Source organism: Musca vetustissima, unplaced genomic scaffold (assembly GCF_032173495.1).
Source record: "Musca vetustissima isolate MV318-11 ecotype Yass unplaced genomic scaffold, APGP_CSIRO_Mvet_v1 utg160091, whole genome shotgun sequence".
Classification (NCBI taxonomy): Eukaryota; Metazoa; Arthropoda; class Insecta; order Diptera; family Muscidae; genus Musca; species Musca vetustissima.
Genome location: NW_026885612.1, coordinates 40,199 through 66,804, shown reverse-complemented (window position 1 = coordinate 66,804; position 26,606 = coordinate 40,199). Strand labels below are relative to the sequence as shown.

Below are 26,606 nucleotides of genomic sequence, written 5' to 3'. Positions count from 1 at the left end.
TTTATTGATGAGCTGAAGTCCAGTTGTATTGTGTCTTTATATAAGAAATGAAAGGGTGTTTGTAGAACTTATACACGGGCTTAAGAAAGTCTTTATAGAAGAGCTGAAGAAAGTCCTTACAGAAGAAATGAAGAGTCTTTATATGCGAACTAAAGCAGGGCGTCTTTATAGACGAGCTGAAGCAGGAAGTCATTATAGACGAGCTGAAGCAGGGAGTCTTTATAGACGAGCAGAAGCAGGGAGTCTTTATAGACGACCTGAAACAGGGATTGTGTTTTTATAGAATTGAAAGGGTGAGAGCTTATACACGGGAGAAAGTCTTCATAGAAGCTGTAGAAAGAAATGAAGAGTCTTTATATGCGAACTAAAGCTGGGAGTCTTTCATAGACGAGCTGAAGCAGGGAATCTTTCATAGACGAGCTGAAGCAGGGAGTCTTTCATAGACGAGCTGAAGCAGGGAGTCTTTCATAGACGAGCTGAAGCAGGGAATCTTTCATAGACGAGCTGAAGCAGTCTTTCATAGACGAGCTGAAGCAGGGAGTCTTTCATAGACGAGCTGAAGCAGGGAATCTTTCATAGGCGAGCTGAGGAGTCTTTCATAGACGAGCTGAAGCAGGGAGTCAAGTCTTTCATCGAATTGAAGCAGGGAGTCTTTATAGACGAGCTGAAGCAGGGAGTCTTTATAGACGAGCTGTGAAGCAGGGAGTCTTTATAGACGAGCTGTGAAGCAGGGAATCTTTATGGACGAGCTGTGAAGCAGGGAGTTTTTATAGACGAGCTGAAGCAGGGAGTCTTTATAGACGAGCTGAAGCAGGGAGTCTTTATAGACGAGCTGAAGGGAGTCTTTATAGACGAGCTGAAGGGAGTCTCAATAGACGATCTGAAGGGAGTCTCAATAGACGAGCTGAAGGGAGTCTCAATAGACGAGCTAAAGGGAGTCTCAATAGACGAGCTGAAAAGAGTCTCTAGGGAAGAATTCCTTGGAAAAATATTCTTTAAAAAATCCACGCCTATAGCCCTGTTGGTCATTTGAAAATATTCTTTAAAAAATCCACGCCTATAGCCCTGTTGGTCATTTGAAAATATTCTTTAAAAAATCCACGCCTATAGCCCTGATATTCCTTAGAAAAATATTCTTTAAAAATCCACGCCTATAGCCCTGATATTCCTTAGAAAAATATTCTTTAAAAATCCACGCCTATAGCCCTGATATTCCTTAGAAAAATATTCTTTAAAAATCCACGCCTATAGCCCTGATATTCCTTAGAAAAATATTCTTTAAAAATCCACGCCTATAGCCCTGATATTCCTTAGAAAAATATTCTTTAAAAATCCACGCCTATAGCCCTGATATTCCTTAGAAAAATATTCTTTAAAAATCCACGCCTATAGCCCTGATATTCCTTAGAAAAATATTCTTTAAAAATCCACGCCTATAGCCCTGATATTCCTTAGAAAAATATTCTTTAAAAATCCACGCCTATAGCCCTGATATTCCTTAGAAAAATATTCTTTAAAAATCCACGCCTATAGCCCTGATATTCCTTAGAAAAATATTCTTTAAAAATCCACGCCTATAGCCCTGATATTCCTTAGAAAAATATTCTTTAAAAATCCACGCCTATAGCCCTGATATTCCTTAGAAAAATATTCTTTAAAAATCCACGCCTATAGCCCTGATATTCCTTAGAAAAATATTCTTTAAAAATCCACGCCTATAGCCCTGATATTCCTTAGAAAAATATTCTTTAAAAATCCACGCCTATAGCCCTGATATTCCTTAGAAAAATATTCTTTAAAAATCCACGCCTATAGCCCTGATATTCCTTAGAAAAATATTCTTTAAAAATCCACGCCTATAGCCCTGATATTCCTTAGAAAAATATTCTTTAAAAATCCACGCCTATAGCCCTGATATTCCTTAGAAAAATATTCTTTAAAAATCCACGCCTATAGCCCTGATATTCCTTAGAAAAGAATATTTTTCTAAGGAATATCAGAGCTATAGGCGTGGATTTTTAAAGAATATTTTTCTAAGGAATATCAGAGCTATAGGCGTGGATTTTTAAAGAATATTTTTCTAAGGAATATCAGAGCTATAGGCGTGGATTTTTAAAGAATATTTTTCTAAGGAATATCATTTTTCTAAGGCTATAGGCGTGGATTTTTAAAAAATATTTTTCTAAGGCTATAGCTGGATTTTTAAAAAAAATATTTTTGGAAGCCTATCAAAGGCGTGGATTTTTAAAAAATATTTTTGGAAGCCTATCAAAGGCGTGGATTTTTAAAAAATATTTTTCTAAGGCTATAGGCGTGGATTTTTAAAAAATAAAACATATTTTATATAGGCGTGGATTTTTAAAAAATATTTTTCTAAGGCTATAGGCGTGGATTTTTAAAAAATATTTTTCTAAGGCTATAGGCGTGGATTTTTAAAAAATATTTTTCTAAGGCTATAGGCGTGGATTTTTAAAAAATATTTTTCTAAGGCTATAGGCGTGGATTTTTAAAAAATATTTTTCTAAGGCTATAGGCTTGGATTTTTAAAAAATATTTTTCTAAGGACAATTAAGGCTATAGGCGTGGATTTTTAAAAAATCTTTTTCTAAGGACAATTAAGGCTATAGATGTGGATTTTTAAAAAATATTTTTCTAAGGGCAATTAAGGCTATAGGCGTGGATTTTTAAAACATATTTTTCTAAGGACAATTAAGGCTATAGGCGTGGATTTTTAAAACATATTTTTCTAAGGACAATTAAGGCTATAGGCGTGGATTTTTAAAACATATTTTTCTAAGGACAATTAAGGCTATAGGCGTGGATTTTTAAAACATATTTTTCTAAGGACAATTAAGGCTATAGGCGTGGATTTTTAAAACATATTTTTCTAAGGACAATTAAGGCTATAGGCGTGGATTTTTATACCCTACACAACTATGTTGTCAGGGTATTATAGCTTTGTGCAGCCCCAAATGTTTGTAACGCCGCGAAATATTGGTCCTAGACCCACCTTTAAGTATACCGATCGTCATATCTCGACTAGCTGAGTCGATCTAGACATGTGTGTCCGTCCGTCCGTCCGTCCGTCCGTCCGTCCGTCTGTCCATTATAATTTGTAAACACGATACAGGCCACAGTTATGGACCAATCTTCACGAAATTTTGCATGTAGGATGGGTTCTGGCCAATGAAGACCCCTATTGTTTTTGGAAAAGATCGGTTAATATTTAGGGGATGAAATGGACCAAATACTAAATTTTTGTCGGTTTTTCTGGTCGCTCCAGAGGCCGCAATTATGGCCCAAACACCGCGAATTTTTGCATGGAGAAGGGGATCGGGCCAGAGAATAAGCATGCATGTTTTGATACAGATCGGTCAATATTTAGCGGGTCAAATGGACCCTGACTTTTGTGTGAAAAATGACAAAATTTGTATTCTATGGCATATATATTTACTCCTGGAGGATGTAGACCCCAGGAGTTGATAGCATATCCAAGAGGAGTGGTTGGCCTTTAAATTGATACCAAATATAGTGATGTATCTACTCAGATGTGGGAGTTACAGTCAAATATTTACAGGTGCTTACGTATTCAGATATTATTTAGTAACCCATTACCACATTAGAGGGAGAAATATCGCGCTGATGGCTTTGAAATTGTTCATGAGGTTCCAGTTATGGTCAAGAACAACGCCTATAATTTTCGGTGATGATCAGATTAAAATTTTGGGATGAAATGGACGGAGAATATAATTTTTTGTGTGTTTTCGAGTAGAGTATAATCCAAAAATCACAACACAACCCACCGTGAAGGTAATCTGGACAAGTAATTAGAAGGACTGTACTGAATATTCGAAAATAGTAAGGAAGAGGTGTTGTTAACCTCTAATCGGACAAGAGGGGGCAAATATCACGAAATATTACTCAGACTCGGAATAAACATCCTCAGAAAGTTAGAGTTCGTGGTAGTTGTGTAGGGTATCGTATGGTCGGCCCCGTCCGACTATACTGCTCCGCTCACTGGTTAAAACATATTTTTCTAAGGACAATTAAGGCTATAGGCGTGGATTTTTAAAACATATTTTTCTAAGGACAATTAAGGCTATAGGCGTGGATATTTAAAACATATTTTTCTAAGGACAATTAAGGCTATAGGCGTGGATTTTTAAAACATATTTTTCTAAGGACAATTAAGGCTATAGGCGTGGATTTTTAAAACATATTTTTCTAAGGACAATTAAGGCTATAGGCGTGGATTTTTAAAACATATTTTTCTAAGGACAATTAAGGCTATAGGCGTGGATTTTTAAAACATATTTTTCTAAGGACAATTAAGGCTATAGGCGTGGATTTTTAAAACATATTTTTCTAAGGACAATTAAGGCTATAGGCGTGGATTTTTAAAACATATTTTTCTAAGGACAATTAAGGCTATAGGCGTGGATTTTTAAAACATATTTTTCTAAGGACAATTAAGGCTATAGGCGTGGATTTTTAAAACATATTTTTCTAAGGACAATTAAGGCTATAGGCGTGGATTTTTAAAACATATTTTTCTAAGGACAATTAAGGCTATAGGCGTGGATTTTTAAAACATATTTTTCTAAGGACAATTAAGGCTATAGGCGTGGATTTTTAAAACATATTTTTCTAAGGACAATTAAGGCTATAGGCGTGGATTTTTAAAAAATATTTTTCTAAGGCTATAGGAAAAGAAAATTTTTCGAAGGACTATCAAGGCTATAGGTGTGGACTTTTAAAGAAAATTTTTCGAAGAACTATCAACGCTTAGGTGTGGACTTTTAAAGAAAATTTTTCGAAGGACTGTCTGAGCTATCTTATTGTAAAGTATATTTAGCTTGCCTATAAAGACTCCCTTCAGCTCGTCTATAAAGACTCCCTTCAGCTCGTCTATAAAGACTCCCTTCAGCTTGTCTATAGAGACTCCCTTCAGCTCGTCTATAGAGACTCCCTTCAGCTCGTCTATAGAGACTCCCTTCAGCTCGTCTATAGAGGCTCCCTTCCAGCTCGCCTATAGAGGCTCCCTTCAGCTCGTCTATAGAAGACTCCCTTCAGCTCGTCTATAGAAGACTCCCTTCAGCTCGTCTATAGAAGACTCCCTTCAGCTCGTCTATAGAAGACTCCCTTCAGCTCGTCTATAGAAGACTCCCTTCAGCTCGTCTATAGAAGACTCCCTTCAGCTCGTCTATAGAAGACTCCCTTCAGCTCGTCTATAGAAGACTCCCTTCAGCTCGTCTATAGAAGACTCCCTTCAGCTCGTCTATAGAAGACTCCCTTCAGCTCGTCTATAGAAGACTCCCTTCAGCTCGTCTATAGAAGACTCCCTTCAGCTCGTCTATAGAAGACTCCCTTCAGCTCGTCTATAGAAGACTCCCTTCAGCTCGTCTATAGAAGACTCCCTTCAGCTCGTCTATAGAAGACTCCCTTCAGCTCGTCTATAGAAGACTCCCTTCAGCTCGTCTATAGAAGACTCCCTTCAGCTCGTCTACAGAAGACTCCCTTCAGCTCGTCTATAGAGACTGCCTTCAGCTCGTCTATAGAGACTGCCTTCAGCTCGTCTATAGGGACTTCCTTCAACTCGTCTAGAAAGAATTTATTCATGTCGTCTAGAGGAATTGCTGTAAACCAATTCTAGAGGAAATTTATTCTAAAAAAACAGCTGCTTGGCTCAAATTCCAGTTGCATTTATTTCTAAATTTCACAATTATCACCCTAATGATGGTCAGTAGTTATTGGTGCTGCCGATCTGTAAATGCTGGCACATAGATAATTTCCAATAAAATAAAAATTGTAACAGTTGCACAACAATTTCAAGCTGTTTTTCGAGTCACCAGAACAAATTACAAAAGAATGAAACGAAATTGCCAAAATAATTACAACAATCAGGTCAAACGGTAGTTTTGACAATTTAACACCACCTGCAAAAATTGTCGAACAAAGCCAAGAGACTACCAACAATAGCGAAAGTGAGTGATCGAACTCTCACTAAGTGACAATAAAAATGACTAAAATCTGTTTTCAATGATTGTCGAACACGCACACGCAATTTATCCGAACAGAAGAAACAAATACGGAAAGCAATGGGTGGGAGATGTCAATAGGGAGAAAAATGTGCAAAAACACGAAAACAGAGAGGACTTTTGGCACCCAACCATCAAGGACAATGCCCAGGCGTAACAATACTAGACTGCTAGTTATTAAAGAGGCAATAGTTGAGCCATAAATAGCCATTGGTCATGGTTGGTCAGTGTGATGCCAGACACAAAAATACACTCGCACACAAAAAACAAAACCGAGCTGACCAATAATGAGGCCAAAAGTTACCCTTCACCCTAAAACAAATTCTGGCTGACCGCCAGCATGAATTTTTAAGGAGTTTCATTTTTAATGGGTGCTGGACAATAATAAGGCAGATTTTTGAAAAATGTTTGTTGTTGTTCTTGTTTCCAACTGACCAGTCGTCCGTCATTAATTTATGCATCACGACAACGTGCCTGCACAAGTCTAGAACGGGATTAGTTTTATTCCATAACAAAAAAAGGTGAGGCAAAATTTTGAAGCTGGAAGTTGAATAATGGTTTATAAAGGTTGGCTTTTATTAAAAACGAAAAATTGTAACACAACTCAAGGTATGATGTCTGTCCAAGCATTCGACTTTCCCATAAATCACCCATTGTGCTGAAATGTCAGCACCCAACAAGAACAAAAAAACATTTTTATTCATTTAGAAAACAGGAGGCAAAATAAAGTTGTTACATTTGCAAGCCAGCCGCCTTCTTTCCCTTAGGGGAGTCCGAACAAAGATTTTTTTCTCACTTTTTCGTAGTTCATTCATGAGTGAGCACTCATCCGCGTTTTTTGTTTGTTTCGTTCGTATGTGATCTTACTGTGAGGCCGTGAACGCCTTCAAATTACTCTCCTCTGTGATTAACAACCGCTGTGACTTTATTTTTACTATTAGAGTTGTTTTTTATGCACACTCAGATTTGTCGCAGGGGCTTTGCTCTGAATTCTATTTTTGTTTTGTTTGATAACATCTACCATGGAATTCGGTGCAAACCAAACATAATTGTCACTATCGGGAGGAAGGGAAGGGGGAAGAAATCCAAATCTAAACGTGTGTTTGTACTTCAATTGATACTTGCCTACATGACCTGGACTTGGCGAGCCACATTGCGGCGACCCAACATTAACATTTCAATAGGGGTAAACGGAAGTTGATGTCTTCATGAGGAATAACGTTTTGCGTAAGAATTAAATACACTAGACTACGAATTAGGAGGTCAACGAAGAAATGAATGCACCTCACAATAAAAAAGCAAAATAATGTGAACTTTTGGAGCTTATCTAAAAATATTTTCTGCTTCAGGTCTTCTAAAAGAACTTATAGACTCCCAGCCTCTAAAAAATCAGGATAGTGTATTTAGACCCCCTTCGTGTGCTGGCCTATATTAACTGTCTTCATTAACTAGTAGATACAGATCTCTTAATTTTTCTCTATTACCAGATAGTTAAGAAGACTCCCTCCGATCGCCTTCATCCTGTCTGTAAAGACGTGTCTACGAAGGCACCGCTCAGCTCCTCTATAAAAGACTGCATTCTCAGAAATCTGACTTTAAAGACGACCCCTTGCCCGTCTATAAAGACTCCCTTCAGCTTGTCTACAAAGACACCCTTCAGCTCGTCTATAAAGACTCCCATCAGCTCGTCTATAAAGACTCCCTTCAGCTCGTCTATAAAGACTCCCTTCAGCTCGTCTATAAAGACTCCCTTCTGCTCGTCTATAAAGACTCCCTTCAGCTCGTCTATAAAGACTCCCTTCTGCTCGTCTATAAAGACTCCCATCAGCTCGTCTATAAAGACTCCCTTCAGCTCGTCTATAAAGACTCCCTTCAGCTCGTCTATAAAGACTCCCTTCAGCTCGTCTATAAAGACTCCCTTCAGCTCGTCTATAAAGACTCCCTTCAGCTCGTCTATAAAGACTCCCTTCAGCTATAAAGACTCCCTTCAACTCGTGTCTATAAAGACTCCCTTCAGCTCATCTAGAAAGACTCCCTCCAGCTCGTCTATTAAGACTACTTTCAGCTCGTCTATAAGGACATCCTTCAGCTCGTCTATGAAAACTCCCTTCAGCTCGTCCATGAATACTCCCTTCAACTCGTCTATGAAGACTCCCTTCAGCTCATCTACAAAAGACTTCCTTCAAAAGTCTCCCTTTAGCTCATCTACAAAAGACTCCCTTCAGCTTAACTCGTCTATAAAGATTCCCTTTAACTCATCTATAGAGTCTTCCCTCAACTTCCATCAGTTCAATACTGGCTAACTTATTTTAACCATCTGTATTGACTTCCTTGTCAGCACTTCGATATAAGCCGATCATCAACTGCAATTGGCTTCGATTCCGGGTGTTTGTTATACTGAAGCACCCTCATAACAACAACGGTCAATCTGCTAACTAATAATCTATTCTATTCTATCATTATTTTTTTTCTAGTACAGACACACTCATGTTGCAATAACGAATCGCAGACACAAACCAAAAACGTTATCCAAACTTAAAAACCATGTGGTAACGCTGGTGCACGGTGTTATCATTGCCCCTATGACGGTTTTACCACTGTTTCGAATATTGTAACAATGTGCTTACGTCAACTGAATGAATAATTTCGAATATTTTTTAGTATTAACTCAAACCATGAGGGAGGATTGTGTCAGATTTATTGTACAACGACATTAACTACAAAGTATTACCCTACATATTAATTATGGTGGCGATACGCGATGGAATTTAATTCCGAAGTACATCAAATATCGAACATTGAAAAAAAATCAGAAATTTTGAGCTTTGCTCCGTTAGATATTTATATATTGAAAAATCCAAAAAAACAGCAAAGTAAAAAAAATATGTTAAGTACCCTCCACCATAAGGTTGACATTCACAATATCTAAAATTAATGGAGGCTCCTAGGAAACAACTAGTGGGGCTTTAAATATACCGGAAAACGAGAGAAAAACATGTTTTATATTCTCAAAATACCGAATTCTATTAAGGAACGTGTCTAAACTTCCCAAAATATCAAATATTGGAGGGTACCTTTTACTAAACTAAATAACTAATTTTAAAATACCAATTGTCGATATAGAATTTTGATCTGACCAAGAATATACAGTATGTCAAGAATGACTTTACACATGAATAATTATTAAACATAATCTACCATTAGCTTTTCTGTGTTATACTATTTTTGCTTTATATTGGGAATCAGTTGATGACAAAATTTGTAAGCGTGCGAAGCATAGTACATTGAAACAATGCACTATGGCTGAAATCGCGATTTTAGCAGCATTAAATATATCCAGACAAGCTAGCTTCACCAAATTTGTAGTGTAGAATTCTAATGTTGGAAAAAGTGGATTAAGAAAAAATGCGCGGCATGTTGGGTATTTTGGCAATTTTGGGTTCGTTTTTCAACCGAATTGGCTGGAATTTGGTATTTTTGGTTCTCGGTGAATAGAAAATCTCCCTATCAAAAATTATGAATATTGGACTAGTTCTTCGGGTAGCCCCCATATAACGGTATATCCCATTATTCGGACATTTTGAGATTTTAAGCACGTTTTTTTAACAAATAGACTGACTTCATGTGTTTTAGGTTCTAATTGGGTAGAAAATCTTCCTACCACAAAAACTATCGATATTGGTCAACTTGTTAAAGTAGACCCCATATAACGGTACCTCCGAAATGTCGGTATTAAGGGAAATTTGGGTACGTCCATTTTGGATAAAATTTTTGTTCTACAATTTTTCGTTAGTTTCACATTCTGAACAACGACTAAATAGTATTAAATATTTTCCAAATTTGTTATAAATAGTGGAATAATTGAATAACACTTTTTTTGAGACTTGTTTCCCCTGTTTCCCCGATCAATTTTCTTTTGAACAATTTTGCAAACTCTAACAAACGTCAGGTTGCCGTCAAAGTATAAAGCCAACTAAAAGTGTCAAGTGTCGCCGGCGTAAAATGACAGTTGCTAGAGTACTGCGTTGAGTACGAATTCTAACGGCGTCATTGACTTAATTACAGTCCTATACACAAGAAATTCTATTGTCGAATTTTAATTACATTTTAATGGTGTTTTAAATAGGAATTTTATAATTTTAAATGGTAGATTGAGGTGTGTTTATCTATTCAATTTTAACAGATATATAATGAATACTGTTGTTGACATACGAGAAAAGAGCTAGAACTTAAAAAATTGAAATGAAGGTGAGTGTTCAAACTGTAAGTATCCGAAAAGTAAAAATTTGGTACAATTTCGTAGCATGTTTTGAAATGTGTATTTAGGTTGAGAAGTAGTTATATAAGGTGGTGGTTTTAAAAGCATGTGTGGGAAAAATACTAAACTGTGCAAAATTTGGTACAATTTTAATTTGGAGAAACGGATTGAGCTGGAATCCTGTAATTTTAAATTAACATTACCGTCGAAGTGAAGGATAGGGGTATGGATTAAGTTTAGGAAATTTATACTTTTGGGTACTAAATTTGGTAAAATTTAAATTTTGAGTGCACCGATAGAGCTGGAATTCAGATGATTAGGAGCACTGTTGTTGTGTAGTATTGAATTTTGGTGAACCGATAGACCTGGAACACTGAAATTCGTAGAATCTTTTGGAAGATTGTATTAATTGGTACCAAATGTGAATTTGGGTGAACAAATAAAGCTGGAATTTTGAAGTTAGGACATTGGGCATGGGGCATAGGAAGTTTTGGAAATCCACAATGTGTTCGATTACATTTGAATGGAGCGAACGGGCTGAGATCCTGAAATTGGTAAATATGTTTTCTATTGGATTTATATATTATTATAAAAAGACTTTTATTTTTCGAAAATATTGCTGCTTCAATTGTTATAACGCGTGCTAAAAGTAATATAAACATTAACAGCTGATTGTACATAAAAAGGGTTGCCAAAAGTAAACATTTTTTTCGATTTTTTATTATCAGTATGTTATTTATTGAATGCCATTAAAATTTTTTGAAAAATGTTAAGTTGAAAAATGAATTTTTGTCGATAAAATTGCGATTTCAGCCATAGTGCAATGTATTAAAAATTGCAACCACCAGTTGGGGAAAAGTGTGATCGAATTGTCGGAAATGTTTTCAGTTATTCAAAATCCAATATACAATTTATTAAGTTGAGCAGAAAACGAGAAAAGATTGGAGTTAAAGCGAGGAAGTGGTCCGCTCATAATTATTAGAAAAATTATGCAAAACCCTTAAATTTCACAAGGTCGCCCGAGAGGACTGTGGTGTTAAAGTTTGTCACGAAACAATTCGACAGATGATATGAATGATTTTAAGCATAAGTCACATATAGTGCGGACATGGCTTCTTTTTAACTGCGGCAAAGTTTTGGATATGCCATTCAAAAGTCCAGATTTAACCTTATAGAAAATGTGTCGGTCTATTTGAAATAAGTGGCTAAACGGCAACCAAAAAATATAAAAGCATTAAAAACTGCAATTCGATGAAATAAATGTCTAAAATATTATTACTAACATATGCCCGCTACTACATTAGCGGAAGTATTATTTAGACATTTCTAAATATTTTATTTTGTTTTCACACAGAATCAAAAAAATCGGTTAAAAATTTATGACTTATACACATTTTTGTATTGATTCTATGCATATTTTCTAAAGGAACTGTGGGTCTATCTCGTTTCCTTTTGCCTGTTGCAGACTTAACGGTTTGTAACAGGAAACGATACAGACCTATATCTCCTTTAGAGAATATGCATAGAATCAATACAAAAATGTGTATAAGTCATCCATTTTTTAACCGATTTTTTTGATTTTTATCATTTTTGAAAGCTAATTTAATTTTTTCCCAGTAATTTCGTTGTCCAGGGACTCCAACTAAACAGATTTGGTACATTAGAACCGCTGAAAAATTTTCGTGTCGCACAGTGTAATTAAAATTTGAGTACCATTGAATACCCGTTCGCTTCACTCAAATGTAATCGTACCAAATTTAGTACCAAAAACCAAATTTAGTGGATTTCAAAAACGTCTTACATATCCCATTCATATGCCCCAATAGTATCCTAACTTCAAAATTTAAAATGCCAGTTTTATCTGTTCACCCAAATTCAATTGGTACCCATTAATACAATCTTCCAAAACCTTCTACGAATTTTTCAAAAATACCTATATCGGTACAATATAAATTTTGGGTGAACCGAGAGAGCTGGAATCCTGCAATCGAAAAATAAGATTTTCATTGGTTGTATGAAAATCTTATTTTTCGATTGCAGGATTCCAGCTCTCTCGGTTCACCCAAAATTTATATTGTACCGAATTTAGTACCAATTTCCAAAACTTCTTACATATCCCAGTCATACACCGCATCAATGATTTTAACTCCAAATTTCATTATCCCAGACCTATTAGCTCAACAAAAAAATTCTACCAAATTTAGTCCCCAAAAGTATGAATTTCCCAAACTACATCCATTCATCAAATCCTCAATAACCTCATTTCCAAATTTCAGTGTTCCAGGTCTATCGGTTCACCAAAATCCAATTTTGGAACCACTTAGTACAAATTTCCAAAACTTCCTACATATCCCAATACTACACAACAACAGTGATCCTAATCATAAGAATTCCAGTTTTATCAGTGCACGCCAAATTTACCACATTTATTCCTAAACTTAATCCATACCCCTATCCATCACTCCGACAGTAATGTTAATTTAAAATTTCAGGATTCCAGCTCAATCCGTTTCTCCAAATTCAAATTGTACCAAATTCTGCACAGTTTAGTACTTTTCGTACACATGAGTACACGCTTTCAAAACCACCACCGTATATACATACTTCTTAACCTAAATACAAATACCAAATTTTTACTTTTCGGATACATACAGTTTGAACACTCCATCACTGACCTTCATTGCAAATTTTACAGTACGTTTACATTTAACTGGATTTCGTCAATCCAGTGGGTATCAATTGTCAATTCCATTGTATACATGTCAAATAAATCCTCATAAAGTAGGTTAACCCGGTAAAAAGTTATCTGTTAAAATTGAAATTTCAGCCAATTCTTATTCATCTACCATTTAAAATTATAAAATTCCTATTTAAAACACCATTAAAATGTAATTAAGATTCGACAATTGGACATCTTGCGCATAGGACTGTAATAAAGTCAATGACGCCGTTAGAATTCGTACTCAACGCAGTACTCTAACAACAGTCATTCTTCGCCGGCGACACTTGACACATTTAGTTGGCTTTATACTTTGACGGAAACCTGGTGTTTGTTAGAGTTTGCAATAGGGACACGTAGTCGAGAGTAAAAGTCGACTTTTCGATGATTTTTACCTCTGACTAAAAAACCTGCTCGATTTTCGACTTTAACGGCACGCGTTGTCAACAGCATACAACGCCGTCAGGCATTAGTAGTATGGCTCGGTTCTCTGGCTGCAGCTGCTGTGAGTGTGTGTGTTGTAAACAACACGGTTTTTAGTCTCTCTCCCACATCATTCGTAAACTTTCGGTTATCTCTTTCGGTCATCTTTATCGGCCATTTTGTCTTCTCTTGCCATTCGTTAGCATGTGGAACGTTTTTCAATTTTTTTGCAGTCGGTGACAGAGTGTTATTCAATTATTCATTATTCCACAATTTGCATTGATCGGGGAAACAAGTGTCAGAGAAAAGTGTTATTCAATTATTCCACTATTTATAACAAATTTGAAAAATATTTAATACTATTTATTGTTAGTTCAGAATGTGAAATAAACGAGAAATGATAGAAAAACTCTTTTATAACTGTGGATAGAGTAAAAATTAGAAAACAAGCTACACCCACAACGAAGGAAAGCAGCAGCGAAGCGTTCGTAATGGTCAAAGAAAAACCCAAAACAACAAAATCGATAAATGTTTAAACAACCGTTCAAATGAAATAAGCAATTATCTAAAAATAAATATTAGAAACAAAAAATATCTACGACATCATCGTTTGGAATAAAGAACGAAGGCAGAGCGAGCGGTAGAAAGTGAAGTGAAATAATAGTTCCAAATAAAATAGAAAACAACAACCACGACGGAAACAATAGAAAGTACGAAGAAAAAACAAAACGGCAAGCCAACAGACGTAGGCATTTGTTAAACAAAACAAACAACAATAGAAATTACAGCAACAAATTTAAATTTTCACACGCCAAGGAAAATTCTGTAGCAAAAACAAGACGACGACGGCCACAGCGTAACGTAAACTGCGGCATTCCGCGGCAGTGACGTTAACAGTGAGAAAAAAACTTATCGCAAAATCACAAAAACAAAATAAACAACAACAGCAACAATGTCGTCTTTGGGAGGAGGTGCAGGCAGCAATAGCATTCCAACAATTTCAGCAGCCGTATCATCATCGTCACTAGCCAGCAAGACGTCAGCGTCAAATTCCAATGATACCCTCAGCTCCTCGGGCAACAAACAGCTGTTGACCACCATACAAATTGTCCAGCAAAAATTCAAAGACAATGAAAATGTTTTGTCGGTATGTTGATGTTGGCGGCGCATTGGCAATGAAGATTATGATGATTTTGAAATCATATATTATCAGGGTCAATGTGTTTTATTTTTTTTTTTATTTTCGTTGCCTTGATATTTGTTTTTTATCTGTTTGTGTGTGTGTTTTTTTAATATAAACTTTATCTTTTTTCTCTTCTAGATATTCGAGGCCTATCAAATTATCGGCCAAGAACACACGAGCCGTATCCTGTGTCTGGTAGTCTCAGTAGCTGGTGGTACATATGCTGTTTTCTCTATGTCTGCGTCACGTCTACCACCGCGATCTTGTAGCGATTTGACAATTGATAAGGTGTTCCCTTTGAATGAATCATTTTGTATGGGAAATGGTAAGCGAAAACGAAAAAAAAAACCCTAGACGAAATCTAATCTATGAACATTGACAACTGAAACTATTTGCTAAAAGTGTTTTTGTTTGTTCAAACATGAACAAATATGAGGTTTCAGTATCATTATTGTTGATGCTTAATTAATAACTTGTATATTACAGTAGCAAGATTTAGTGGTTATACTCCATGTCAATTAGTAGACCGTTGTCGAATAAGTTTGTTTACCAAGAAGAGATAGCTAATATAACACTACTTCAATTAATTTAGTTAGGTTGCTACAACATCGATTGGGAGTATTCCTCAGAAATAGAAAAATCCCACCAAAGAAAACAATAGATTACTTACTTTCCGCATTTTGACAAAAATTGCAGTAATCGTCAATTTTTGGTTCTTTGATAGAGTAGTTAGTCAGACGGGGCAGACCATATGGTACCCTACACAACTACCATTGTACTCAAACATTCTGGTGAACCTAACCTATAATATTATAAGTCAACAAGCCTAGACTCGGACTAACTGTGGAACTTGAGAATTACAGCTTCGAGGTAGTTAAAGATTTTATATACCTTGGTACAGCCATAAATAAAACGAATGACATCAGTTTTGAAATTCCGAGAAGGATAGTATTGACCAACAGATGCTACTACGTTCTAAGTAAGCAGTTTATAAACAAGGCCACCTCCCGCCAAACCAAACTCACACTCTACAAGACGCTGATACTACCCGTGCTATTATGTGGATCTGAAGCATGGGTACTTACGCAAGCAGATGAGGCAGCTCTTGGAGTGTTTGAGAGAAAATTCTCCGAAAGATCTATGGGTTGATCTGCGTTGACGGTGAATATCGCCGTCGAATTCGCATCGCATTGTTAGTTGTATTGAGCTGCAGCGACTACGTTGGCTAGGTCATGTTGTGAGAATGGAGGAAGATGCCCCAGCCCAAAAGGCATATAAAAACGAACCAGTTGATGGTTCACGCAGAAGGGGAAGGTCACAAATAAGATGGAAAGATCAAGTGGAGGACAATATTGCCAAATATGGTCTTTCAAATTGGAAAACCTCCCCAAAAGACCGAGGCGACCTGGGCTTATGTAATGAATGTTCTGTCACAAGCCAGCTAAGAAAGAAGACGATACTATAAAAATATTTTTAAAAGCCACACTTTGATTTTTTTAAAGTCACGCCTTAGAAAATATTTCTGAAAATACTGGCCTTGAAAAAATATTTTTAAAAATCCGAGCCTTAAAAACATATTTTAAAAACTCCACATCGAAGCCATCGAAAAAAAAATATTTTTTTTTTAAATATACGTCGTGATAGACCTTAAAAAAACAAAGAGAACTGATGAGCATTTGTGGCGAAATCCGAAACTATAGCCTTCTCTGCCTTTTCCGAAAGTAATCAATGTGACCATAACCCACTTTAAAAATAAAAATCTTGTTGTTTTACAAATAAAAACAAAGAGATTCAGCTGGCTTACCTAAAACATTAAAACAAATTTTTAAAAATTTTGCGCCTTCGATAGATCCTTGATAGACCTTGAAAATATATATTTTTAAAGATCCATGCCTTTATAGAACTGGAAAAAAATAAGTCCATAGGAATTAAAAGTAGTCTCTTTATTGTAGTCTCCATGTGCTGCAATACTAGCTTGCGGGTTAGGTATATTATATTTATTTTGCGATCAAGTATATATGAATCAGATTTTAGATAAATAACTAATTATCAGTAGAGTGTGAAAAATCAAATACTATCTGTATTTTTCTATTTCTAGAGCCATTGGACTATGACAATCTGAAAATTCCATATTGATATTCGATTTACAATATTTTTTAAATTTTAAAATACAAGCTTTGTTATCAACGTTCTTCACATAAACAAAGAATAATGAACGTGTGTATGTCTTCTCAAATACACCTTGTAGAGTTTGAATTGCTTAATCGTTTTATAATGAATGAATTTATATTGTATATTAGAGACCAATATAATATCGATCGTAATTTAGGAGGCTTTGTCAAATAGACCTCTAACTAGACCAATAAATTTATTTATACGGATTAATGCTTATTTGTGAATTTGATATTTATTTTGTTAATTTACTTTTCCTTTTTTCAGACCGTAAGGGTTCCATATCCCAGCTACAATTTACATTAAAATGTTCTGATGAGGCACCAGTAAAATATTTCTATTATCCTCTATCATCTGACAATGATGTTGTGGATTTTGATACATTTCAAGCTCAGGTGACATCGGCAAAAATGTCGATGGTTTTAACACCAAGTGAATCAAAAGCGTTAAGCTTTGCATGGGTCAATGATTATCGGCAAATTGGTGAAGTTAAACAGGAAATGAAGCGTAGAGAACATGAATACATAAAATATAAGGATTTCACGTATGTAACAATAAATTATTTTTAATATTTTCAATTTTTAATTTCTAATTTGATTTTTTACAGAATCTATTGTGCCACCTACAATGTGAATAATAAATCATATATTGACTCGCCCTTACATTTATGGTTGGCTGCCTGTGAGACACCACCAGATATTTATGCCATAGCTTTGCAGGAATTGGATACATCAGCAAAGGCCATAACATTCAGTGAAAATCGGCCAGATTATATGTGGATGTAAGACCATACAGAAATTTGATTTTTTTAATTTCTTAAATTAAGTTTGTTTTTGATTTCAGTATGAAAATGCTGGAAAGTGTCCATGACAAGGGTGAATATGAAGAACTGACATCGGTACGTTTGGTGGGCATGATGTTGACCGTCATTGTAAAACGAGAAATTCGTTCATCGATTACCCGCCACAATGTTAAGACAATTGCTCGTGGTATACTCAATACGCTGGGTAATAAAGGTGGTGTTGCGGTTAGTTTGCAGCTAAATGAGGCGAATTTGTGTTTTGTTAATTCCCACTTGGCTGCACATATGGGATTTGTTGAGGCCCGTAATGAAGATTATCATGGCATTGTTAAGGGCCTGGTGTTTGATGATGAATTACGGCGAACCATTAATGATCATGAGTAAGCTTTCTTTTAATATGAAGAATATTTTTTCAGACATCTTCCGAGCTATAGGCGTGGATTTTTAAAGAATATTTTTCAGGGATCTTCCGAGCTATAGGTGTGGATTTTTAAAGAATATTTTTTCAGGCATCTTCCGAGCTATAGGCGTGGATTTTTAAAGAACATTTTTTCAACCATCTTCTGAGCCATAGGCGTGGATTTTTAAAGAATATTTTTTCAGGCATCTTCCGAGCTATAGGCGTGGATTTTTAAAGAATATTTTTTCAGGCATCTTCCGAGCTATAGGCATGGATTTTTAAAGAATATTTTTTCAGCCATCTTCCGAGCTATAGACGTGGATTTTTAAAGAATATGTTTTCAGGCATCTTCCGAGCTATTGGCGTGGATTTTTAAAGAATATTTTTTCAGGCATATTCCCAGATATAGGCGTGGATTTTTAAAGAATATTTTTTCAGGCATCTTCCGAGCTATAGGCGTGGATTTTTAAAGAATATTTTTCAGGGATCTTCCGAGCTATAGGTGTGGATTTTTAAAGAATATTTTTTCAGGCATCTTCCGAGCTATAGGCGTGGATTTTTAAAGAACATTTTTTCAACCATCTTCTGAGCCATAGGCGTGGATTTTTAAAGAATATTTTTTCAGGCATCTTCCGAGCTATAGGCGTGGATTTTTAACAAATATTTTTTCAGGCATCTTCCGAGCTATAGGCGTGGATTTTTAACAAATATTTTTTCAGGCATCTTCCGAGCTATAGGCGTGGATTTTTAACAAATATTTTTTCAGGCATCTTCCGAGCTATAGGCGTGGATTTTTAACAAATATTTTTTCAGGCATCTTCCGAGCTATAGGCGTGGATTTTTAACAAATATTTTTTCAGGCATCTTCCAAATAAATTTTAATTTAAAAAAAATTATATTTTTTCAGTCACATTTTCTGGATTGGCGATTTAAATTATCGCATTGAAGAACCACCCGGTTTACAATTGCCCGTTGCACGTTCAACAACACAATCAGCAGAAATCCTTTTGCAATATGACCAACTGCGACAAGAAATGCGTAAAGGTAATTGTTTTGAAGGCTATACCGAGGGTCCGATTAATTTCCGTCCTACATATAAATATGATCCTGGCACCGATAATTATGATAGTAGTGAAAAGCAAAGGGCTCCCGCCTATTGTGATCGTATTTTATGGAAGGGCTCACGCATCACACAATTGGCCTATAATAGTGTTATGGATATACGACAAAGTGATCATAAACCTGTATATGCGGTATTTCGTGTTAGTATAAAGACACGTGATGACCATTTGTACAAGAAGGTCCACGAAGAAGTTCTAAAACTCTTGGATAAACGTGAAAATGAAAGTCAACCACAAATTAATGTCGAAAAGACAATCATTGATTTTGGTATTGTGCGTTTCAACGAGACAGTGGTTAGTGATTTTACGGTTTCAAATGCCTGCCCAATGCAGGTTGGTTTCGAATTTAAACGCAAGGATCCACCGCTCAATGATATCTGCGAGAAATGGTTGAGGGTAGAACCATGGAAAGAGAAGTTGATGATAGGTGGGTATATTAAATCTTTATATAAATTACATCTAAATTAATATGTGTCTCTATTTGTTTCAGATTCCACCAAAAGTATACGCGTAAGATTATTGGCAAATGTCGATTCCATAACTAGTCTCTTACATAAAATTCGTACCACCAATTGGAAATTTGATTTTGATATCTTAATTTTACAAGTTGAAAATGGTCCACATATCTTTATAACCGTAACGGGTGAATATAAACCCAGTTGTTTTGGTTTATCCATGGAAACATTGTGCCGTACCAATCGTCCATTGTGTGAATATGACCAGCAACAAATAAAAGATTTGGTAAGTGTTTATATTCATCACACTGACTGTGTAATTTTATTGATTTGTTTTGCGGTTTTTTAGATGAACGACGAATCTCCCGAATTTCGCGTAACTATGCCCCGTGAATTCTTTTTACTTATTGACTATTTACACAAACAGGGACCAAAGGTGGAGGGTGCCTTCACCTTGGATTCATTACAATTTAAACATGCCAGAAATGTCGAATTTAACGAAGTCAGAGACTGGTTGGATACTTGGTCGAATAATGAATTTCGTAAGTATTATAATGTATATGAATAAAATTGCTTTAGAATATCTAGGCGAATGGAGTACAAATTCCGAAGAACAATTACGTAAATATTAGGTGTAGAAAGCTATCCAGTTGCGGATCATCAACATGGATTCCATAAGCAACACAGTACAACAACATCGATGCACGCCATCTTCTCACATAAGGTCGAGGACTTAACCAGAACCGGCCGTGCGATAGAACAGTGTTGGTAGCGCTTGACCTATCAAAAGCCTTTGATACTGTCAATCATGCCACGCTATTTGAGGACATTGAGAGCACTCCCCTTGCGGGTGAGTTTGAAACGTTGGATAATCAACTATATGTGTGGACGCCAGTCGTACGTGGAGTTCCGGAACAAGAAGTCCAAACCTCGTAGAGTTAAACTGGGACTTCCCCTGGGTGGAGTGATTTCTCCGGAACTGTTTAACCTCTACCTTTCCGGTATTCGGCATAGAAATTGTTACATATACAGATGATGACAAATGTGTGAGGTTGAACCCCTATCTTGTTCTTTATAGCGAGGAATATGGAAATATCCGCCACGAAGTTGTCAGCCACATTATTCACCACATGGGCTGCGGAGATGAGAATGCCGTTGAATGTGCAGATCGAGGGGCATACAATTTCGACCAACAAATACCCCAAAATACCCGGAGTCACATTCGACAGTATGTTTGAATCGTCCGCGCAGTCGTCTGCGATAAGTTGAAAAGTAGGAACAAGGTCCTCAAGTCGCTTGCCGGCAACACTTGGGGGGCAGATAAGGAAACTTTGTTGACCTCTTACAAAGCGATAGATCGGTCTGTGGCTAGCTATGCGGTTCCAGTGTGGTCCGCGAACTCTAGTGATACGCAAGGGAGAAGTATTCAGACCGGTCAGAACGCCGCCCTAAGGACTGCGACAGTGACAATCTTCATGAGGAGTCGAAGAATCTTTCATTATGTCAGCATATCAATATGCTTTCATTGCAGTACCTGCTCGAGTGCTTCAGGGACAATCATCCCAGCCATCATATGGTGGATAAGACTCCCCCACCCAGACGTGTTAGGAAGGATCTGCATGATCTAGAGAGAGAGAGGTTCAACGTTACAAAATGGAGCCTTTAGATCATGTTGCCTATCGAGCAGGTCTGAATAGCAGACGTTCCGCAGCGCTGAACGGAAACAGATTGAATGCCGTCCTCGGATCTCACCTCCCACCCATAGCAGCTGTAGAAAGTTAGCTGCACAGACAGGATGGTGGAGTCGTCTAAATTCGTATTGGGCACGGATTGATGACCAGGTGCAAGATGTCTGCCAAGATTGATGGCCAGGTGCAGGATGTCGAGCCCTCATTCCACAATGTACCTATTCAATTGCCCAGCCAAATCTACTAATCATACTCCAGAAGATCTGTGTTGCAGACAGTGGAAGTAGCTGCATTTCTTAATTTGGACACAGAACCAGATGCAATTTAAACAGGAAAAATATAGGATTTCGGATTATTACGTCAAAAACAGGTCGATATTTGATATAGAAAAACTATAAACATGATTATTAATGGTTGGTTGGTTTAATCCTTCCACGACTTGTTACCGTACCTAACTACGGTGTTGGTAGTCGTTTTTTTACCTACGGCTCACACACCATGAGATGGACCGAAGGGTAGGCGCTAACATAAACTTGAATACTTTATCCTGTGGTTATTGCCCAAGAAGGTATGTCGGAGGTCATAGTGGACATTGTAGACCCCTAGCACCATACAGTTCTAAAGAGGAGCTAATGTCAGATCGTTGGGAACATCTATTTATCGGTATTGTCATCCTCGGAGTTTCGCAATTGACAGTCAATCCCATGATTTAAATTTATTAGTCGCTAGAGTCAAGCTCATGTAAAATAGGTCTATGATGGAAAACCGCTTCTTACGCGATTCTTCCGCCCCTAAAAGAGGGATAATTCTATAACCTTAGCTCTTTACGAAATAATTCGTTTCCACGAGCCTTTCCCTTGCTAGTATTAACCCTGAATAAAAAGAGTAGAGCTGTGGCAACTGCAACCGAACTACTTCGATGAATTGTCAAGACTCTGAAATGTATTTGAGATTGTGCCAGAATCGAACGAGCTTGCCTAGGAATCAGACATCCTAGAGGGTGCCCTTTCAACCCTGTCAAAATGGGCTTGCACCAAAAGGCTTGGTGTAAACCCCACAAAAACCGAACTGGTGCTCTTCACTAGGATGCACAAAATTCCTAGTTTCCGCCTGCCATCACTTGGTGGAGTGACTTTAAACCTTTCTGATGAAGCTAAATATCTTGGCACTATCCTAGACCGCAAGTTACTGTGGAATAGGAATGTTGAGGAACGCTCCAAGAAGGGGTTGCTGGCACTCTATTCATGGAAGAACTCCATAGGCAAGAGTTGGGGATTGAGACCCGGAATTATACACTGGCTGTATACGACGATTGTCTTACCCATACTTACTTATGGTTGTCTTGTGGCAAGGGGTGAACAAAAAGAAGCTGCTGACAAAACTGAGCTTAGTACAGCGATCGGCATAAATTCTGATCACCGGAGCATTAAGAAGTACACCACAGGCAGCCTTGAATGCAATTTTGAATCTCCAACCATTGGATATTCTGATCAAATTCCAGGCGGCTAGGTGTGCACTGAGACTCCGGGAAACAGATGCCTTGAAATCGCTGAACTATGGTCATGCCAGCATCCTAAACATAACGCCAGGTTATGACCTTTTTAGGGGGATAGTCATATCAGTGATTATATTCCATAGGGACTTTAATGACATCAAAGTTTAATTTCCTAGTAGGGAATCATGGACTAGTGGTTCCCTACCTCTGCCACGTCTGTCAAACTTAACAGACGAGTCCAAGATGGAGGAAGGCACTGGCGCAGGCGTCTACTGTAGGGAATTAGGTATACAGAACTCATATAAGCTCAACAATGACTGTAGCGTTTTTCAAGCAGAGATTCTCGCAATCACGAAAGCGGCCGAGATAGTAAAAGCACTAAATGCCGACATTACGGGACCGGTGACTATTTATGTAGATAGTCAGCCGGCCCTGAAAGCGGTGAAGTCGCATACTATAAACTCGAAAGCAGTTCACGATTGTAAGACCGCTCTGAATGATATACGACAACTAGTTGGGCTATGCTGGGTTCCAGGACATAACGATATTGAAGGGAATGTGATAGCCGACGAGCTTGCTCGAGGGGGGTCACAGTCGTCCAGTCTTCTTATTGAGAGATCTGTGTCCATCGCTGATCAGCAGAAGACATAAACAGTTTGGATGTTATGAAATTGATAATCTAGTATTCTTATCCAAAATAGACCCTAACCAAATTCTAGGCTTTGTCAAAAAATTGACTTGGCTAAAATATTCTCCTTTCCGCCCCCTTTTTCTCACTATTTTTTTTCTCTACTATTCCACTATCTATATTCTTCACTTTATATATATATATATATATATATATACATAAAGGATGATCACAATGGACATAGTTTCCGAGTGGACGGTTGTTCACAACAACCGTACATCCCTAACCTAACCTTGCCTAGGAATAATTCCTTTACGGTCCGAAATTTCAGGAGGATGTTGGGGAGTAGGCCACTTCGGAGATCGCCTGTGGTTTATGTTGATGTCGGATGGAACGACGTCTTGGATGTCTTCACCATAACGCCTGAAGTAATGGCGTATGTGTCGCGGAGGTAGATCAGCCATCACTGTTTGATGGTTGGGTTGCATAGCATGCAGCAGGTACTGTCTAGTCAACAACATATTATGTTGCTAGACTGACGACGGAGTAGCTCGACGCTCGTCACCTGGACACACCCGATTGCAATTAGGAGTGCATTATTAAAGCCGGACCAAATGACAGTCAAATCAGTAGTTGGGGTTGCAGAGCTCTAATGGAAGTTTGCAATCGTATTTGATATATCGCTTATCTCTTTTCCTTGTGTCAAAAAATGATCGATATTTGATATAAAAAAACTATAAAAATAATTATTAATAATAAATTGCTGATTTTAATCCTCCCACGACTTTGCCTCATTATGCACATCAAATGTTTCATACCATCCTCTTATTTTCTATGTCATCACTGCAGAGAAAACTTTGTAATAATTTTTTTTTATTCCTTGCATCCCGTCTATCTTATGTATAATTTTATTCTATCTATCAATTTCAGCTGGTACACCACAAGCTGCGGCCGAAGCTTTACTTATGCTACTACATTTGCCCGAGAAACCATTACTGGATCCTTATGTTGATGATCTCCTGAAAACTAAAACCACCGCTGAAGCCATGGAATTAGTTTCGTTATTAAGTTCACCCAAACGAAATGTTTTTGTACATTTGTGTATGTTCCTACGTGAGGGTATCGAACGTAAATATTACAATGCTATGCATGTGGGTGAGTATTGCAAGAGAGTACAACTTCTTGTTAACTAACACATTCCTATGACGGCAAGTGTTTTATTTTTGTTCTTGTCTTTCTCTTACAGCCACAATATTTGGTCGAGTGCTATTGCGAAGCACTAAAAAGTCCGACGACTATTATCGTGATATTAATTGTCGGGAGTTTATGCAACGTTTTATAAGTAATGGTGAAATGAGTACGCTATCCTCGTCCTCGGCAGCAGGCAGCCACAGGGCCACAACGCCAGTGGCTAAAATGAAGAACTCGGCATCAAATGCTAGTCTATCAAGTGGCACAGCAGCAACCGTGGATTTATCTTGAAAGAAATTTTAAAAAGGAAATATTATTAAATGACTTAATTGAATTATTTGTAAATTATTTTGTGTTAGGCAAACAGTTCTATAACATTTTTTTCCTCCAACAAATGTTCATTTTTTGTAGAATTATTCGACTGGGACATTTCAACAATTATTGTTAACTGGAAATTGAGTACACACACAGAGTTTTTTCTATTTTTATTAACAAATATTTCCAAGTTATTTAAGAAATATATATTTTTTTGTTTTAATAATATACCACCATCACATATCTATGATGATATATACATATATACCATGCAGTTATATATATAAAGGAATTATAAATATTAACAACGATTTCTATATATATATTTGTATTAATAATATTGTTTATTGATATCGCATTTCGTTTAGTTCAAATTGTTGCGCTTAAATTCCATTAGAGTGTGTGCGTGTTTATGGCACACACACACATAGCTTTAAGTCATTTTTTTAATATAATTATTTTTAAGATTAGTTATTATTTTTAAATATCTATATTTATGCATCTATTAATATTTATATGTAAAAAACAGAAATCAAAATTGTTTAATTAACTAGTTGAGTACAACAACACATTTGTTTTCAGAGACAGACAAGACTCTCTCTCTATATATATATATATATATTAACTATTGTAGTTTATTTGAGTTTTACTGTCATATTTATTTAAAATATCTAATAAAAGTTAAGTTATAAATTATTGTTAATAATCGAACATAAATTATACACGTGTTACTTTCTTTGGGGAATAGGTATATGGGACACCACCATCTATGTTGAATTACGAATAATGAATTTTTCTAAAATAATATTTTCAAGCATCAATAGAGTTGTGGATCTGAATAAATTAACCTATAGTCGACAGTAATGTGTCATCACATGAAGGAGTAAATCGTCTTTTTTTAGCAGAAAGTCTCAAATTATTTTTGGAATAAAAAAATAACGTGAGACTATTTAAGGTGCAGTCGCGGTCAACATTTGCATGAAATAATCATTAAAAATTAAAGTATGTGGACCGTACTATCAACTCAAATGAAGATTTCATGCATTTTTCTACATTTAATGTGTTTTCTTCACTTTCCTAAAAATCACCCTTATATATGCTTTCTCAATTTGCAGTGAATGAAGCTTTCTGAATTACCTCTAATCATTTCTGCAAATTTCATAAAATTCGGTTAAGTAGTTGCTGAGTTATTTGCATTTCAATTCAACCATGATTCGAAATGTACTTACTGTTCGTTTCTGGGCGCCTATTACCCAAAAATGAAGAACCACACAAAAATCGATCTTTTAGAAATGGCAAATTTTCAATGATGACGGCTGGTTTGTAATGAAATCTGTAGCATACTTTTAGGCCAAAAACAGTTTGGGTACATACAGTGCGTATTATGAACATACAGTACCTATTATGAAGAAAAAAACTTCCCAATTTTTAATATACCGATTTTTGAGTGGTTTTTCATTTTTATGTAATAGGCGCCCAGCACCAAATAGAAAGTATATAGCAGAGCATGGTAGAATTTAAATTCTAATAACTCAGCAAATACTTGACCGATTTTTATAATTTTTTCAGAAATGGTTAGAGGAATTTCTGAAGTTCCATATATGCATATATATATGCTCTCTATAGGTCCATATTTTGAAATTGCTTCCATATAAAGCAAACGAAAGGATAATAGCAGACAATTTTAAATGATATTTTCTTAAAAAAAGTCCTGACTT

General features: G+C 36.5%; 1 protein-coding gene across 1 annotated transcript; it reads left to right on the top strand.

Moving 5' to 3' along the window:
- Positions 1 to 14,351: 14,351 nt before the first annotated feature.
- Positions 14,352 to 24,864, top strand: LOC133332839 (type II inositol 1,4,5-trisphosphate 5-phosphatase-like). The gene is made up of 10 exons (XM_061541209.1): positions 14,352 to 14,585; positions 14,760 to 14,946; positions 17,061 to 17,337; positions 17,401 to 17,574; positions 17,637 to 17,975; positions 18,903 to 19,543; positions 19,607 to 19,857; positions 19,921 to 20,113; positions 24,313 to 24,537; positions 24,629 to 24,864. The coding sequence occupies exons 1-10, from the start codon at positions 14,391 to 14,393 to the stop codon at positions 24,862 to 24,864; spliced, it is 2,718 nt and encodes a 905-aa protein (XP_061397193.1). The 5' UTR covers positions 14,352 to 14,390.
- Positions 24,865 to 26,606: the final 1,742 nt, after the last annotated feature.

Bases quoted from the DNA above. Each gene is read 5' to 3' on its own strand.
- LOC133332839 (XM_061541209.1), top strand. From the start codon at position 14,391: ATGTCGTCTTTGGGAGGAGGTGCAGGCAGCAATAGCATTCCAACAATT. The intron at 14,947-17,060 runs GTAAGCGAAAAC...TCCTTTTTTCAG, and splicing joins ATCATTTTGTATGGGAAATG to ACCGTAAGGGTTCCATATCC. The intron at 20,114-24,312 runs GTAAGTATTATA...TATCAATTTCAG, and splicing joins TTGGTCGAATAATGAATTTC to CTGGTACACCACAAGCTGCG.